General features: G+C 40.3%; 1 protein-coding gene across 2 annotated transcripts in view; it reads left to right on the top strand.

The window, feature by feature from the left end:
* The window catches only part of arap2 (ArfGAP with RhoGAP domain, ankyrin repeat and PH domain 2), a 227,178-nt gene that overhangs the window by 104,423 nt on the left and 104,829 nt on the right, over nucleotides 1-17,926 (top strand). For both annotated transcript variants that reach the window (XM_050067659.1, XM_050067658.1), the window contains exons 13-14: nucleotides 7,012-7,097; nucleotides 8,586-8,768. In XM_050067659.1, coding sequence (XP_049923616.1) covers nucleotides 7,012-7,097; nucleotides 8,586-8,768 — 269 coding nt within the window. The remainder of the gene's footprint in view (nucleotides 1-7,011; nucleotides 7,098-8,585; nucleotides 8,769-17,926) is intronic.

Below are 17,926 nucleotides of genomic sequence, written 5' to 3'. Positions count from 1 at the left end.
GGATACGACATGAAACTACTCCAGTTAGCTCAATCATGTTGTAACTAAGACATCCGCTGGAGAAAATATTTTTTTCACGGACCGTTTATTGAGTTATTGAGTTATTACAGACACCGCTAACGGCTAACGGTTAGCCCAGCTAATCTACGATAACCATGTTATTAATTACAAAACGTGCACACAGAAATAGTAACGTTTGTTCAGTCATTGTGTTTAAAGACTTTACAAACATCAGATTAGTCTAAACGGTGATATAGTGGCGTGAAAAATGTGATATATACATATATATAGCTAAACTCAGCAAGGTAAACAACAAGGCGATTCCCATTTACAGTGGTAAGAGTGCTGGACCGGAAGTGTCACACAAAAAAACGGAAGCTGGCTGTGTTCTGTTTTGCCTCCGTGTTTCCGTGAAAAATAAGGTGAGTAGCTCTGGGTATCCAGCAACCACTACCACCAGTTTTCCTCCATTGTTTACCAACTGTGAACTTGTTGTGACCACCACAGAAGGCCCGCCTCTCAAATCATCAGATTGGACGATGGGGAAAAGACATAATGTGGGGCACATTTTTGCTCTGAGTTGAACACCAGCTGCTTAGAGCACAGAAACATGAGGCACATTGTAACGCAAAAATACCAACTCGTGACTTCTGTGTACAGTTACACCCCTAGAATTATTGTACTGTAGATTTACCAGCTGAATAATGTGTCTATTCTGTTTCACCCTCAACTAATCACGTCATTTTTACAGGTAAATTGCTCGGGTATAATTAAGAATAATAAAGAGACCATGCTGATCATAAAAAGTTATGAACAAGTCTCCAAAGCATGCTTAAGTATGTTAATACTCAGTTCTTAATTTGTACATGTGGTCTGCAGTTTGTTTGTGCCTGTGCGAGAGTGTGTGTGTGTGTGTGTGTGCTCAGGCCCAGAGGCTCTTCTGGAATAAGTTCTCAGGTGATAAGCCACTTATGGGAGTTGGCGTCTGGCCTCTGGACTCTCTAATCTATTTGGCAATGCTGGATGGCTCAGATGAAATGACAACAAAGATTAAGCCACGGGCGAGAACTTGAGGGATCCCAAACTGCCTCTTGACCCGCTAAACATGATTAGAGCGAAGCAGCAGCCATGGCTGATGTAGAGGGATATCTGGCCGGTGTGCAGTTTCTCCACGCTCCTACACTCTTCCGTCTTCCCCCTCCAGATCTTCTCCAGGCGTGAGATTTCTCCCAGAGTCATAAGTTTTAATGCGATTCTTCACCTCACCTCTGCAAAGCCCGTGTAATTGGTACGCATCAGATATCCAACATCCCTTTTCAAACAGCCCTAAATGATTTCATTTGCAGGGGTGTTTAATATTACATTTTGTCGACACGCTGGGCGAGAGAGGGTGAATATCTGCAACGAAGAAGCTGTCCTCACACTGTGCTCGCCTTAAATTAGGCGGTGGTCCATTTGGAATACCAATGACTGCTCATGCTTTTAATTAGCGCTCCCATGTCATGGACAATAAAGAGAAATGCTGAACAAGAGAAAGAGGAAAGAAGTAATGAGAAGGCTAATGGTAAAAATGATCCCAGATTGGCTTTCCTCTTTTTTTATGGCAAGACAGAATGAATTTTAATAGTCTGCAGTTTCACTCTCTGATACAGAGCCGCTTCAGACACTGTGATATTTTGTCTTTGTTTGCCTTGACTTGACTTTATTTTCTGTTTTATGAACAGAGAAAATCAGGGTTTATTGTGGATATTAAGAGACAGATGATCAGAAACACAATCACACAAAACGCTGGGTGAAATTGTTGTTTAAAAAACAATTTGTAGCGTCTGCAGTTTAACCATGTGTGTTTTTTTAAATTACTTAAGAGACACACATTCCTCAGTTCCAGTTTTCTCTTTCCTTTCTTTTAGAAACCGAGAAAGCAAATAGAAAGATTTCATGCTGGAAGCTGCCACAAGGGGACAGAAGCGTAATGCATTCACTTAAGAAAAAAAAAATCAAGCTGGTTTTTCACTAACAAGATTATTATCAGCATTATGGGAAGTTTTAATGGGCAAAAAATTCAGCTTGTTTTTGTGAATTAAAAAGATAATAACTTTGGTCTTTCAGCAAAAGAAAAAATGTCTTCCTTGAACACTTTTCTCATGATTTTGAGATAATAATCTCTTTGTTTTTTTTATGAAACTTTTGTTAAAAACTAAAATTTAAGGGATAATTATTTGGTTAATTCAGATAAATAAGAGCAGAATTTTTTTTTTAATCGTGATTTTGTAGATGATGATCTCTTTCGTCCAAAAAAACAAGAAACATTTAGTTAATCAAGAAACTTCTGATAATTTGTATTTTTAAAAAAAATACAAGCAGAAATTTTTAATTAAAACTTTTCCCCATAATTTCAAGATACTAATCACATTCATTAAAAAAAACTAAAATTTACCAGATAATTATCTAGCGTAATTTTTTTACTTGTAATTTTGAGATAATAATCTCTTTAGTCCCGAAAAACAAGGAACATTTTTTTTCATGAAAACTTTTCATATAATTCCAAGAATATAATCTTTATTTTCCCTGCAAGTCAAGCAGATTTTTTTTTCAGGAAAACTTCCCCTAATTTTGAGATATAATCTCATTCATTCAAAAAAACTAAATTTTACGGGATAATTTTCTGGTTAATTCAGAAAAACAAGAGCAGAATTTTTTTCTCGTAATTTTGAGAATAATAATCTCTAGTCCCAAAAATAAGGAACACTTTTTTCATTAAAACTTTCTTAAAAGTATTTAATCATTTTTTCACCCGAATGTCAAGCAAATTCTTTTTTTTTAAGAATTTTTCCTTAATTTTGAGAAAATAATCTCATTTATTCAGAAAATTTAAATTTGCAGGATAATTAACAGGTTAGTTCAAATTAAGAAGTAGATTGTTTTTTCTCATAATTTTAAGAAAATAATTTCTTCATGCCTGAAAAACAAGGAACATTTTTTTTTTCATGAAAACTTTTCTGCTAAATCCAAGAATATAATCTTTTTTTCCCCGAATGTCAAGCAGATTTTTTTTCAAGAATTTTCCCTTAATTTTGAGAAAATAATCTCATTTATTCAGAAAAACTAAAATTTACAGGATAATTATTGAATTTCAGTTTCAATTCAATTTTATTTACACATACACACATAGTCATTTGATCCATTGTTATTGTAGAAATATTGAGTAGTGTAGCTTTAATCATTGTCTCATTGCCCCCCCCGTTTGTGTTGGTATCTCTCTTCAGTGGTTAGTCCTTTTCCCAACCCATAAACTGGTCAAACCCACCTTCCTCAGTAACTTTACCTCCCCAATAACTGGAGCTATTTCTGCTCAGTCTCTTTGCCCTTTCTCCCAATAACCAGACCAACCAGAGGAGATGACAACACTCCAAAGACTGGGAGGCCCCTCTCCACACATGTAATTGCAACAAACTCCTCTAAACTAGGATGCAACTTGTCGTCTCGTCTGCTGGCAACAGTTGCCATGGCAATGCACAAATGCAGCGCTCACTGCTTTGCTTTGTTTCCCTCTGACTCGTCACTGAGTGAGGGGAAAATGCCACACAAGTACAGGGGGTTGAAAAAGTGCTCCGTGAACTGTCGCCGGGAAAGTTTTTAATTGGGGGCGAAATCCTTAAGCGTGTTGGGCAATTTTTTTTTTTTTGTGTGAAAGCCGCTGTGATTGGAATGCCCTTTTGTGTGTTATTTTGGTTCCATCAGAAAGATGAAGACATTTACAACAGGCTATTTATATGTGAGGATCTCACTGTGCACCCGGTGGAATATGCGCATGCACACTTTTTTCAGCTTCATTACCCTTACACAAGTGAAAATGGTCCTGTGGTGCTGTATGGCTCAGCGGATGGAGCGTGGCCGTAGCATTGCAGCAGGCGCCCCGAGTGAAATATTTTCACTGCTTCACAGGCAGAAGTGACTGTGTCCTACTCTCTGGCCTTTATTTGTCAAGCTGGACTCATGAAGCCTCAAAGACTGTAATCATTCCTCTCTTTTCAGTGTGACTTTTAGGATGTGACAAGCAAGATTTAAATTCAAGTCTGAGCACACTAATGCATCCACTTTAATGTGAACTTTCCCCACAGAATATATAAAATAAGCTTGGGGAAGTAGGAAATATCGTTTATTTATAGTCACAGGGCTCAGCTGAGACATTCACAGCATCGCTGAGAACAGTCTAATATGGACATGAGCATTATATTATTGTTGTTTGTGAGTTGTAAACAAACCTCTTTTTGCCCTATATCAGACGAAATTGTCAACCCGTCACACTCACTTTCCATCTTTTATAACCAATTTCCATGAGTGACGCAGATTCTAGACCAGTGGCTCTAGCTAGTCCAGCCACAGGCTCCAGATTTCTCCTTAGTTATCAGGGTCCACACAGTTTAATATTATTTAGCGTCATACTTGTGTTTGGCCATGTTGTCGAGCTAGTTTGCGGTCTTCCTCAAGTAGCTGCCCATTAGTCACTCACTCTACAGCAGGAAACATCACTTCACAGTACAGCTCTGTGCTAGAAATTCAGTGTATTCAGTTCAGTGGTTGTTTTTTAGTTTAATTGAGAAACAGCTGTTTCATGTCACAATGCCAGACGAATCAGTCAACTTGAACTTGGTGAAGTGGGCAAATTCAAAGGTCTGGACTCAGGCAACAAACATCTTCTAATAACCCCCAATTTTGTTTCAAGTTGCAGTCAGCTATTCTAATCTAATCCACTTTATGTCAAATGCCAGCCGTTCGTTCTGTGGGAAAGTCTTAAATCTTATGATGGGAAGAGTTTGGTTAGATAATTAAAGTGCAGTTCTGATAAATACCTTGAAACATGTAGTTAGTATTTTTGGAAAGGCCCTCAACTGGTCCCATACCTATTTAATCAACAGGGAGACAGCTGTTGTTTCAAATGCCCATCAAATCCTACATGGTGTTCCTCAGGGTTCATTACTTGGTCCCCTCCTTTTTTTCATAAACATGCTTTCACTCAAAGAAATTATACAACCACATGGTGTAACTTCCTGTAGTTATAGAGACTACACAGAACTGTACATAGTGCTAGTGCCCAATGATGCCACAGTTTAAGTCATTAAACAGACTGCGGGACTCAACATTAAAGATTGTCCACGGCAAGTAAAATGCTACGTCAGGCCAGTAAATCTAGCAACTTACCCATTTTGAGTAAGTGGTAAAAAAGAATTTCTTCCTGAGCTGATGATGGAAGTATCTAGGGTGTGGGTGGTTTTTTGCAACCTGTAGCTCTTTTCCCAGCAGCTTTTGAGGCAGCAAACATGTCTGTTTTTGGGAATTCTTGACTATTTTTCCTGTGGCTTTTTAGCCCCAAACACTAGGTGGTTTTTTTGCCCCTGTTGCTGTTTTTTACAGCAGTTTTACAGCAACTAAACGTCAGTGTTTCTTTGCATTTCATGGTTGTTTTCCCAGTGGATTTTTAGCGCCTTCTTATCCCTCAAACATACAAATTTTTTAGGGAACCATGATGTTTTTTTTTCAGTTGCTTTTCACCCCCAAAACGTGGGTTTTTAAGGGACCTGGGACAAAAAAAATGGTTCTGATTTCACAAGTCACTGGTGTGCTTCCAGCAGCTGGGTGTTTCGTGAGTGTTTTTTGGGACCCGTTAGTGTTTTTCCTGCGCTTTTTTACTGAGACATCCCTGATTTTCTGGCAGATATAGTGCCATACAAAGCGGCTATTCTTTTGCAGAGATATCACTACTTTCCTGCCCGGGATATTTGCACAAAAAGCAGTTGTTTTTCACCGAGAATATACCCCACACAGTTTTATTTTAAGCCAGAACATGATCTTCTTCTGACCATAACTATGTCTTTTTGTACATAACCTTGACCACATGTTAACTACAGCGTTTCATTGCAATCGCTACATTAAAATGTGCAAATGTAATGTATCCGTGGTTTGCAGAAATGTGCAATGCGAACATTTTTTGTGGTGATCAGGTCGAAAAACAAACAATTGCAGTAGTCTATCAGAAAAACACTACAGGTGATAAAGAATATTGGTTCAGAGCTGTTGTGGCAGGATAACTGGGGCTATTTTTTGTCCTTAATGTATTCACCATTTTGTCACATCAAGCCTGACCATAATGGGATATGGCCTGCCACACCACATTGGAAATCTAATCTGGTAGCAATTAGACCAGTCAGTTAGTAATATGGTTTGTTCTGCTCAGTAATATGAACATAATAAAACCAGTATTCCTAAAGTAGGTAGTGTAAGTAATCACAAAATGATTTACTTTCTCTATTTAATGTCTTAAATGACAAATAATGAAGTGATTTCTGGAGTCTGTGCTCTCCAGATCTGTGTCAAGACGGCCTTTTCTCCTCTCATGGCCCCAAATTTCCACTCACAGCTGCTCTACTTGAGCAGAGACGACAGTAATGAGATCATGCCAAATCTAAATCTAAAATTAAAACTTCACACACAGGACAATAATTCACTTTCACACATACAGCGTGTTTCTGCCTAATGTATTATGCATGCATGCTCTGTCTTTGGCCATAAGCAACCCTAGAAGCCTCTCGTTCACCCAAATAAACAGGCCGACCCACAAACACAATGAATTACTCATGATTCATTAGCAATTAATGGCCCTCGTTCTGTGCTTTCATTTCCAATTAGGCGAGCTGAGGGGACTAAATATGTCTGTTGTGAGTGAGAGAATGAGCTTCCAGTCATGCTCTGTTTCTCCGTCTTGTAACTGCCTGTTTATTGTTTATTCCATCACTGGCATGTGGCGCGTGTTTGGGCGCACACTGTGAAGATTTCTGTGCATATATGTACATGTTAATTTTTGTTTTTTCCATGTGGCTTCAGGAGCTAAAAGCGCAGCCCCACAGCCATGCATTTTTTAATATATCTAACTGAGAAGAGGTTGTATGAATTTCTGATGGTATCTGTGTGTCTATGAACTCGTGCTAATGTCTGTGTCTTCCTGTGTTTCAGGGCAGCACCGCTCCCTCGGCCCAAATATATCCAAGGTGCGGAGCTTGAAGTTGGACAGCAGCATCTGGAGCAATGAGCTAGTGGAGGTACGTACTGTTTTCGTCATGAGTGAGAATAGCATAAAGTCTCACCTGATACAAAGTGATCTAACATGACTTCTGTTCTACCACTTGTTCCATTGGATTCATGGCAGTCAGTGTCTCGAAATTAAAAGGACACACCACTCCAGAAATTATCTTATGTATATCAGTTACTCGCACTGTCTTCACCATGATTTCGAGAAGAAAACATTGCCTTTCTCACGTTCCTCATCAGTGAACGAAGAATTAAAGAACAGAAAATTCTTGATAAATTGAAGTCAATGGGGACCACATTCAAAAACGGCAAAACTAGATCAAAACCTCCCTTTTGATACATCTGCCTGGGCAATTCAGTGCATTTAAATTAGACTGGTACCTCCCAGCTTGCTCATTGTCCGATGTCCTGCTGTCACTTACTCACGCCGGTCGCTTCCTGGCCAATGAACGAGCTGAGAGGCGGGACTTCAATGGAATGCACGAGCAGAGTTCAAGGACGTGCTACTCGCTAGGGGTGTGTCATATCATCTTGTTCACGCTAATACTGGTATATTTTTTAATATCATATGAAAAATTCATATCGTAATACTCGCGATATTTCAACTTGTTGACATATGACGGCATACTGTCGGAGCTGAGCTGTTTAAATGTGTAATTTGTGGCAGATTTTATTTAGTTGAACTATTAATATTGTATACAGAATCTGAGTTACTGTTGTTGTTCACAAACTAAAGAACTAATTTGTCATATCGTCAAGAATATCGTTATCGCAATAATACCCTGAAATATCATGATATTATTTTAGGGCCATATCGCCCACGCCTACCACTTGCTTGTGCGTGATGCAGTTTATGCAGCAGTGTTTTAAATATAAATGTTTAGTGAAATGCAGTTGAAGAACTGAGCATACAACTGGATAAATGAGATTCTGATTAAATTGCAGAAGCTGTGTGAGAGTTTGTCAACAGATGTTTTGATTAAGAATGTCAGCTTCGGTTAATTTTACTTGTGATAGCCATACCAATTTAAGAAAGCAAAAACAAAACAGAACAGAACAAAAAATGATGTGATATACAAGATGCCTTTGCTTTAAGTTTGACACTGTTGAATCAGTGAGCTTTAGCACTGCATTTCAAAGCGCTATCCATTTAGAGGTGGTGGAATTTTAGTGCCCACCGCCCACCCTTCGGTTTCAACTGGTTGGTTAGCATCACTGTAGAGATATGCTAGAAAAGCAAATTTAACATAACATGGGATGGAAAATTTATATACAAATGGTCACTTTGGGGCATGAAGTATTCCTTTAATTATTGTTTTTCACTTACTTTCAAAGAGCTTTTAAACTAAAGATAAATACTAACAAGTGAAACCTGACAAACATTCAACCGGTGTTATTGTGAGGACAAACTTGATCCTGTTTCAGGGCAGATGTTGATAAAGGTCTATAAATGATTCTCTCCCGTCTTTGTCCCCTCTCCATGACCTTTAACACCTCAGCTCTTCCTGGAGGTGGGGAACAAGAACGCTAACAGTTTCTGGGCTGCTAACCTTCCCTTAGAGGAGGAACTCTTCAGCGGGGCATCGGCGGAGCAGCGCGCCACTTTCATCCGCAGGAAGTACAGGGAGAGGAAGTACGGCAGGGTCCTGGAGGGCTTCAACAACCTGGAGCAGCTCAACCAGGTAACATCTTAAAAGACACGTCAAATCAATAGACTCAAAATGGATGTTATAGAAAGTTTGCTTTCAGATATTGAGGCAGTGATATGCTAACATCCTACTTTGTGTGTCAGTGGTTAACTGTTAATCCGTTAACCGCCAGATATATTCTTGACTGGTTACACATGTCGGTCCACAGGTTAATTTAGCTAATTTAGTTTAGCTACCTAGTGTACTGCACTGTGCACCACTTGGGTCTGGTAGGAGCTAGCTAGCAACACAGCTCATTCGGCAGTTACGGCCTTGTTTACACGGATACCGATACAAATAAAAATGGATTTTTATGTATCCTGTATAAAAAAATTCCGGGTTTACACGATCAGTTGTGAAAACGATATCCCTGTTTACACGAAAACACAAAAACGGCAGCTTTTTGCTGCAGTTAGCATGCCAGGCCAGTAGGTGGCGATACGCCATATGTCAAACACCATAGAAGAGCGTTATGCGCATGCACAGTGATTTGTTTTCCTCTTGGCACCAGTGATAAAAACAATGATAAACTACATTTTAACCTTATGTAGCATAGTTAGCTTCTATGCACTTACTAATATCGGGCACAGCAGATGTCTTTGTGCGGTGATGTCGCGGTGATGTTGATGCAGCAGTGCTAAGTTCATGTGTAAGCTCGTAAGTAGTCCCAAAAGTGCTAACAAAACGTAAACATATATCCGCCATTGTTGTTGTGGTTCTCAGGCGCCTAATGGGCATGCGCAAACTGGGTTGCAACGTCATCGTTTTCCAAAATCTCCGTCTATCCTGTTTACACGTCTCCATAGAAATGGATAATTTTTAAAAACTTTCACTTTGGAAGCCGTTTTTGAAAATCTCCGTTTTCGTCAAGAAAAAGCCGGTTACGTGTAAATGACAGGTGCAAACGCAAAGATAAATACCCGCTTTCAGAAATATACGGAACCGTATAAATAGGCCCTACGGCTAGTAACAGTATCGCTGCAGAAACATTGTGGCCTCCGTCCGTTCTTCCTTTGGTAGCCCTGCTGAGTCAGCAGCTTTATCTCAAGTCTCAAAACCCCTGTAGCATTGTTAACCTTGTTTACACTGTTAGCTCTGTTAGCACAGTTACCTTCTAGCCATTAGCAGCCAGCGTGGCTAGTGGTGCTAACACAACAAACAATGCTAAAGGAGTTTTGTGGCTCAAATGAAGCCACATCTTTACTGGGGAGGAGACTGGAGGGTGGCCGCCATGTTTTAGCAGCAAAGAATCCCGCTAGCAAGACGGCGTTACCATCGGTGATCGTGTACAGTGCTAGCTGTATGGTGGGCAGTGGGCACTATTTTAAGCGACTAACCAGCTGTGTGTCAGCAAAGCTAACGGAAAATAAACAGTTATTGGGTGTCGGGCTATTGGAAGCAAAATTAACCCAAACGGAGATCCCTAATTCCAACATTTAAATTTAGGAGGTGTTTCTGTCTTCTTTTACTGTCCATTGAATAAAACTTTTTCACCAGTAGTTGCCGAGGAAGGTGAAAATTCTTTGCCTCTGATTCTACACCCACTATCAGCAGTTCTCCAACCATATGCCAAACTTGTTTACTACAACAGTATATTGTATACGCCTGTGAGGGTCTCGTCTGCTTTACTCTGTAAACAAGCACAACAGATGCGGTGCGAGTACAGTCGATCTGCAACGTGCCGACTCCCTCACTGCTTTGTCAAGTAATCCTCAACATTAAAGTTGGTGTTAGAGTTTCATTGGCTGTGTGTAGAAGTGCACGCTGACTACATCCGTCTGTAGACTTGTGGCAGGAGTTCTTTTTTATTCCTGAGTGCTGCAGTGTCTACCTGCAAGTTGCACTGCATCTCATATCAAGAATACATCGCATCTGTTCAATGTGTGCACATAATTTAGTGAGTTTACCTGACTGGAGATGTCAGAATATCTGCAGTTATGGAGCCCTTTTGGAGAAGTATACTGGGTTGTGTTCTGAAGGTTTATATCAAAATATTCATTGTTCCTAGCTGTGTTAGTAGAAGATCTTTAGGCGGAGATAGCAGGTCAGGTTTTTCTAGTCCTGAATCTGTCATTAACATTGTGTTTTTGGTTAGGCGCCTATTCAAACCTTGAAAGTTTAGAGTGTAAAGGGCCTGGGAACATTATGATGGAGGTATATGACAGCCATTCCTTTGCTCAGTTGTGTGTCATACATTGCTGCAGAGATTTTTGAGTTGATACCATACTTGAGAGTTAATAGAAATGGCTAAAAATGCCTCCAAAATACCAGATAAAGACATTAAGACCTTGAGGAACGCAATAGAAAAATCCAAGCTGTGATTCGAAATAAAAAAACAAGTTGACATTTGGATATATCTGTAAAAATTGCTCAAGATCACTAGTTTGAAGTTGTACAGTTTCACGAGGCTGTGATTATCCTTTGGGTCACTAGAGGCCATTTTATACAGTGAGGTTTTTAAAAATGTGCTCACTATAATGAAATGGTTACTATGGGGACAAACATCATGGATAAAATTGGGCTCATTGAATCTACAAGAGTCTCAGCTTTACAGTCAGACCCAAATATTTGCAATTCTAAGACTGTTCAGGGACTCTGTATGTACAAGTAGTCAAATACAATAGGCAAAATGTAACACATTTGTACTGTGGGGTGTTTATGGACTTAGGTTGGAAACCAGAGGGTCAGTGGTTCAAGTCGCTGTCCGGACCAAATATGGAGCATAGACTGGTAGCAGAGAGGTGCCAGTTCACCTCCTGGGCACCGCCGACTGCCAGGCTTTGACGCCTGAGCAAATTGGCTTGATTTCTTTAAACAACATGGGAAGAAGGCAGTGAGCATCAAAAGAAGAAAATACCCAAAATATTTGCAAGAAATTAGTAAAAAGAGAAAATTAAAATTAAAATTAAAGTTTTGTTTAAAACAAACAAACAAACAAGGAAATAATGCAAAAAAATTTTTTATAATAACTCTATAACATAATTTTAAAATGTAATAATACTAGTTTTTCCCCATTTTTAAAAATAATTTTCAATTTTTTATTTTATTTTTTTTCAATTTGTGGGACATTTCTTACCAAATTTCCCATTGATTTGACCCCAAAAAGAAGAAATTACCCAAAAAATGCAAAATGCAATGCAGAAAATTAATTTTAAAAAAGTTTTGTTTTAAAAAGACAAACAATAATAACAATAACATCATTTTAAAATGTTATAGTAATAGTTTCCCCATTTTTTAAAAATAATTTTCTAAACTTTTTTATTAAAAAGAGAAAATTAAAAATAAGAAAAGTCTTGAGAAAATGTTTTAAAAATAAACAAACAAGAAAACAGTGCAAAAAATGTAACATTATTTAAAATTATCATGGTAATAATTTTTCCCTAGCTTTTTCCTTTTCCCCCAGTTTAAAAAAAAAAAAAAATTCAAACTCTAGATTTTTTTTTTTTTTTTTTTGCAATTTGTGGGACTATGACAACAGAGTAAAAGTAGTAAAAAGTATTTCCTCTTGGGGATTAATAAAGTGTATCTTCTTAAATATGGTTTTTGCCCAAAGCTGAATGGGAGAAGAGGAGACTTATGGGTATCCATAGAAACCATTTCATTCAGATGTCTTGAGGTGAGAGGTCAAGAGGTTCCTGTGAAAATGGCCTCACCAATTGTTTTTCTCCTGCAAGAATTTAGCTGAACTTTGAGCATTATTTAACCCCGCGTTTGGAAAAAGTAGCCTGGCATGGATCACTGGAAGTCTTAGGTCTTCTACAGCCTCTGGAAAACAATAGTGTGAGGATGCCGGCATTCTCGCAGAATGGAAGAGGTTAAATATGCACTTAATTACATTTATGTCCACAGCTGCATCTTAAAATTGGATTTAACCAGGTCCAAAAGTCTCAAGTCAAAGGTATGTTACTGAAGGGACTTTTTATATTCGTTGTTATTGCTCCATAAATCAGAAAATATTGGAGACAATGACTTGCGCCACAGTTTGCTGTGTTGTCTCCCGCTAACATCAAGACAACATCTCTTTAGACCTTGGATGTGTTTTTCTACCTCTAGTTACCCAAGTATTTTTTCTGGTCGGGTTAGAGCAAAGTGCAGCAAAAGTTCACCAACCTGCGGTGATAAGTGGGCGCATACAATAGCTCCATCTGTACTTCTAAGAAAACATGGTACACGGCATCCAACGTTAGCTAAGTCCACCTGAAAAAGTCCATATTTACCTGACCTTTTGACCGCCAGTAAAACTGCGCCATAAGTCTGACAATGCCAAAGGGGAAGTCTTATCGATCTCAAGTGCATGCAGGTTGACGCTAAGGCCTCCTCTGCCAGTTTGTGGTTCAGGGTTTACTGCTGCGGCAAGAAAAAAAAAAAAAAAAAAAAGCGCCTGTTTTTTGGCTTCCCCTGAAAGAGAGGGTCTTAAAAGCACAAAGCACTGAACCTCCAAACTGTTTCCACCTGCGTCAGCATTTACGCAGATCAGCCTCCTCGTATTGTTTTCTAGAGCAGAAAGAGAGGGATGGAGATGTGGAGAGAAAGAGGGAACGAAGGGGGGGAGTAAGGAAGAGATATACTAGCTGGCTAAGTGGAAAAGTGGATTAGGATCCACAACAGAAACGCTTGGGTTGGTTTTATTGCGGCTTTGCTGGCCTCTGCCTGTGTGTATGTGGGAGTGTGTAGTGTGTACACGCGTGTGAACATGTGTGCTGCACCACGAAGGATGTGTGAATTTGCTGTTGTAGTGGGAGTTTTTGCAGGGTGGTGTAGGACAGGAAGTGTGACAGAGAGAGTGTGGCTGCCTAAAAGGGTTTGGCCAATGTGTGTGTGTGTGTGTGTGTGTGAGAGAGAGAAAGAAAGAGAGTGGGAAAAAGGTGGAAGTGGGTGGTTGTGTTTGCTTTCTCTGTCTCGTCTGCCTTTATAAATGGGCTCAACAGATTTGATGGGGATCAGTGTGTCACAGAGCCACTGCACACACCATGACTCAACATATGTGTCTGCAACCCAAACACCAGATAAAATGCTGGCACTGTAGGTTTCTGCAAACCACAGATACGTCACATTATGCACATTATTACATAGTGGATACGTTGAAATTTTAAACGTGGTTAAGTCCAGGTACAAAATACATTTGGTTATGGTGAGGAAAAGATCATGTTTGGGTTTAAAATCCCTGCTTTTCTTGACGCATTTTTCGTGCCCGTATCCCAGCAGATACAGCAACGATGTGGCGGTAAAAAGCAACTGCTTTTCTTGCACTATCCCAGCAGGGAGTGCAGCAATGTCTTGGTTAAAGACAACCCCATATTTTGGCACCATCACCGCAGGAAATGCAGCAATGTCCCGCCAAAAACCCCCACTTTTCATGCCAATATCCTGCAGGACCTGCAGCAATGTCTCGGTAAAAATCAACTGCATTTTGTGGCATAATCCCTCCAAATACAGCAATGTCTCTGTTAAAAACATCTACTTTTCATGGCACTATCTTGGCAGGGAATGCAGCGATGTCTTGGTTAAAGACAAGTGCACTATTTGGCACTATCACCGCAGGAAATATGGCAATGTCTCTGCAAGAAAAGAACTGTTTTTGTGCCACTATACTGGCAGAAAATTCAGTGATGTCTCAGTTAAAAACAACTGCGACATCTCTGCTAAAAACAGCCACTTTTTGTGCCACTATCTTGGCAGGGAATGTAGCGATGTCTCGGTTAAAGGCAACTGCATTTCATGCCACTTTATCTTAGCAGATAAAGTGGCGATGTTTCACTTAAAAGCAACTAATTTTCTTGCGCTATCCTGGCAGGGAATGCAGTGATGTCTTGGTTAAAGACAACTGCTTTTTTTTGCACTATTGGCCTGGAAAATGCAGCAATGTCTCTGCAAAACAGTTTTGCAACAGTTTTTTGTGCCACTATTCCAGCAGATAAATTAGGGATGTCTCTGTTAGAAACGACCACTTTTCATGGCAATATCCGGGCAGGAAAAACAGCAATGTCCCCTTAAAAAACAACTGCTTTTCTTGTACTAATCCAGCAGGAAACGCGCTGATGTCTTGGTGAAACAACAGCTTCTTGTGCCAGTATCCCGGCAGGAGATGCAGAAATGTCTCAGTAAAAAATACCACTTTTCATGCCACCATCTTGCCAAGAAATTCAGCAATATCTTTGTTCAAAACAAGCACTTTCTGTGCCCTTATCCCAGCAGATAAAGCAGTGATGCTTCGGTTAAAAACCACTGCATATTGTGACATGATATCTGCAGGAAATGCTTTATCCTGGCAGGGAATCCAGCGATGTCTTAATTAAAGGCAACTGCATTTTTTGGCAGTATCCCAGCAGGAATAACAGCCATGTCTTGCCAAAAAATTCCACTTTTTTTGCCAATATTGTGCCAGGAAATGCAGCAATATCTCAATTAAAAACAACCAATTTTGTGCGTTTATCCCAGCAGGTAAAGCAGTGAAAAAAGGTTGTTTTTTTACCAAGACATTGCATCTTTTCCTGCCCAGATAGTGCCATGAAAAGCAGCAATGTCTCGGTAAAAAAACCAACCCTTTTTTTGTCCCTATATTGGCAGGCAACGCAGTCCTATCTCAGTTAAAAACAACCGCTTTTCATGGCACTATCCTGGCAGGAAAAACAGCGACCTCGCAAAAAGCTTTTGTGGCACCATCCCTGCTGGATAAACAGCAACGGGGTTGCTTCAAAACACCCACATTTGGTGCCTAAAAAGCAGCCATGATTTGCTAAAACACAACTGGAACAGTGGTCTGCAGCTTGGCAGTCGTCTCACTCAGGTGACACGCCATCCACCGTCCCCTCCTCCCCTCGATGACAAAGTCAGCTCATATAATACGTCACTTTATTAACGTTGATGTGATGCATATGCCAACACTTTCTTCTCCCGACTGGGCTGGTGTGTGTATGACTGCTAAAACAATAAACACTCTTTAAAACAGTTTCATTTATCTTTACAAAAAGTAATAAATCACAAGCAACCTATAAAAAAAACCGCACAAAAAAAAGTATTTTTAACATAAACAAGGACACTGAGTCTAATCTCATTGGACACGTTCCAGTTCTGTGTCACACTTACTTACCATTACACAAGTATGAATATGAAAAAATAAAAGCTATATAAAACCTATTCCTCTGGGAGTCTGCTCGGGAACAAAGACAATGATACTGGCAATTTCCTCATTGACATTCATGCAAATCTGAAATCACGCGATGGCATTTTAACAAGTTTTATAGGCGCAGGGGTCATGAGACTCACTCAACACACAGAGTAAATTACCGTTTAAAGTGTCAGCTTAAGTAATGAAATGAAAATAAAAAGCCAGTGAAGTGATTTATACCTGACTGCGTCAATATGTCCCGTATAATCTCAGCTGTGCATGCTTATTCCGTTGAGATGTTTTGGCTCTGCATCTTCATCTCGTGCCCTCTCTTTATCCCGCTCTCTCTGTTTCTTCTGGTCCCATGTTCCCCATTAGAAGCTCATATCCCGGTGACCTCCACGGAGTCTCCGCAGGCCGCGTGACCTAGAGTGGGGGGTGTCAGAGGACCTTCTTATATCATTACACACACGCAGACACACACATGAACCCTCTAGTGGCTGCAGTAATTGCTATGACACGGAAGGTCATTTCCAGAGATGATACAGAATAAGGCCAGGTTGCTTGGGACTGTTTTGCCGTAATCTGACCCCGTCTTGTGTGTGAGCGTGTGCACGAGTGTGTATGAGACAAAGGCAAAGACAGTGAGTGAATAAACTAATCATATCTTTATCCTTCTTTGTTGGGAAAGACGAGTACAGTTTTGCAGAAACCGTGCACGTCAGATAGAAATAAACGCGCCTGGAACACGCACACGTCTTTATCTCAGCGCGGGTCCTTTGTGTGGGCGGGCAAGTTATACTGACAGGTGCTTTGTTTGTGTGTGTGCTTTGCCTGTGTGTATATGCGCAGGCTCGCCGCGCCTCACTTTGAGACGGATCTCGCTTGTTTGTGGCAGATCGATGCAGCTTACTGACTCGCTCCGAGTCCGATGAAAGGAGAGGTTGCTCGTTGAAATTCCGCCATTTGCCACTCGACTCCTCTGTTGATCCACTTTGTTGCGGGTCATCGTGCACAATGTCACATCAATTGACTGGACTGATGGGAAGAGACAGACGGAGAGAGAAAGAAAATATTTGCCTCTGTCAGACTGTATTCTTCTGACTCTTCAGTCTTGCCTCGCTCAAGTGGCTCACCGCGTGAGACAGGTGAATAGTTCCAACAAAGCATGTCTGCATGGCGAGACACTACATTTAAGTGTGGTTTTATAAGTCAGGAATTCAAAATCTTTATAGAGGAAGTTTGTGTGACAGGCTCCAGGGGACCGATCGCCAGCCTCAGTGGGTGAATACTGAAGCCAGTGCAGAGGTGCTTGAAGAAACAGCTCTCCTAATCGCCACCACGTGCAGTACAGAACATTAACAAGTGCATTCGTAAAGGATTGCACGACTTTGTGGCCGCCAAACCTGCACAAGTAAGACAAAAGAAACCACGTAATTCTCAGTGCGCCCACAAAGGGTAAAATGCACCACCAAGCAAATAGTGTCTCAGTGCTCCTGTGCTATTTGCATGTATTTAAATTAGGTAATATGCATACATTTGGTGCAAACTTGGCCCCTTTCTATGCAAATGAGCCTCATTGCAGAAACAGTCCAATTTACTCAGACCAGCGCTAACAGCCACACACAGTTACAGTCACATTATTAGCATCTTCAGAGAGTTGGAGGTAACTGAAGCACATTTATAAGGGGTGTCACGGCCGGTACTGACCCAGATCAGTTCCTCTGTCACACTTAAAGGTCCAGTGTGTAGGATTTAAAGGGATATATTGGCAGATGGACTTTAAGTACGTTTTCTGTGGTGTTAAAACACCTGAAAATAAGAAACGTGGTGTTGTAGTCAGAAGTTAATCTATCAAGAGAGATTCTACAATTTACATTGTAGAATCTGTCGGCAGCCCTGTGTGAAAGACAACTAGAGAGGGGGGGAGGGCGGGGCTTTGAGTTTGAACGATGCTGCGCTTTAGCCAATCACAATGGAGGGGGCGTGACCGAGACGTGCGGGTGTCCCCAGGAAATGTGTACCTACAGAAACAGCAAGCTCC

The sequence above is a fragment of the Epinephelus moara genome, chromosome 17 (genome assembly GCF_006386435.1).
Source record: "Epinephelus moara isolate mb chromosome 17, YSFRI_EMoa_1.0, whole genome shotgun sequence".
NCBI lineage: Eukaryota > Metazoa > Chordata > Actinopteri > Perciformes > Serranidae > Epinephelus > Epinephelus moara.
This window is presented reverse-complemented; position numbering and strand designations above follow the sequence as displayed.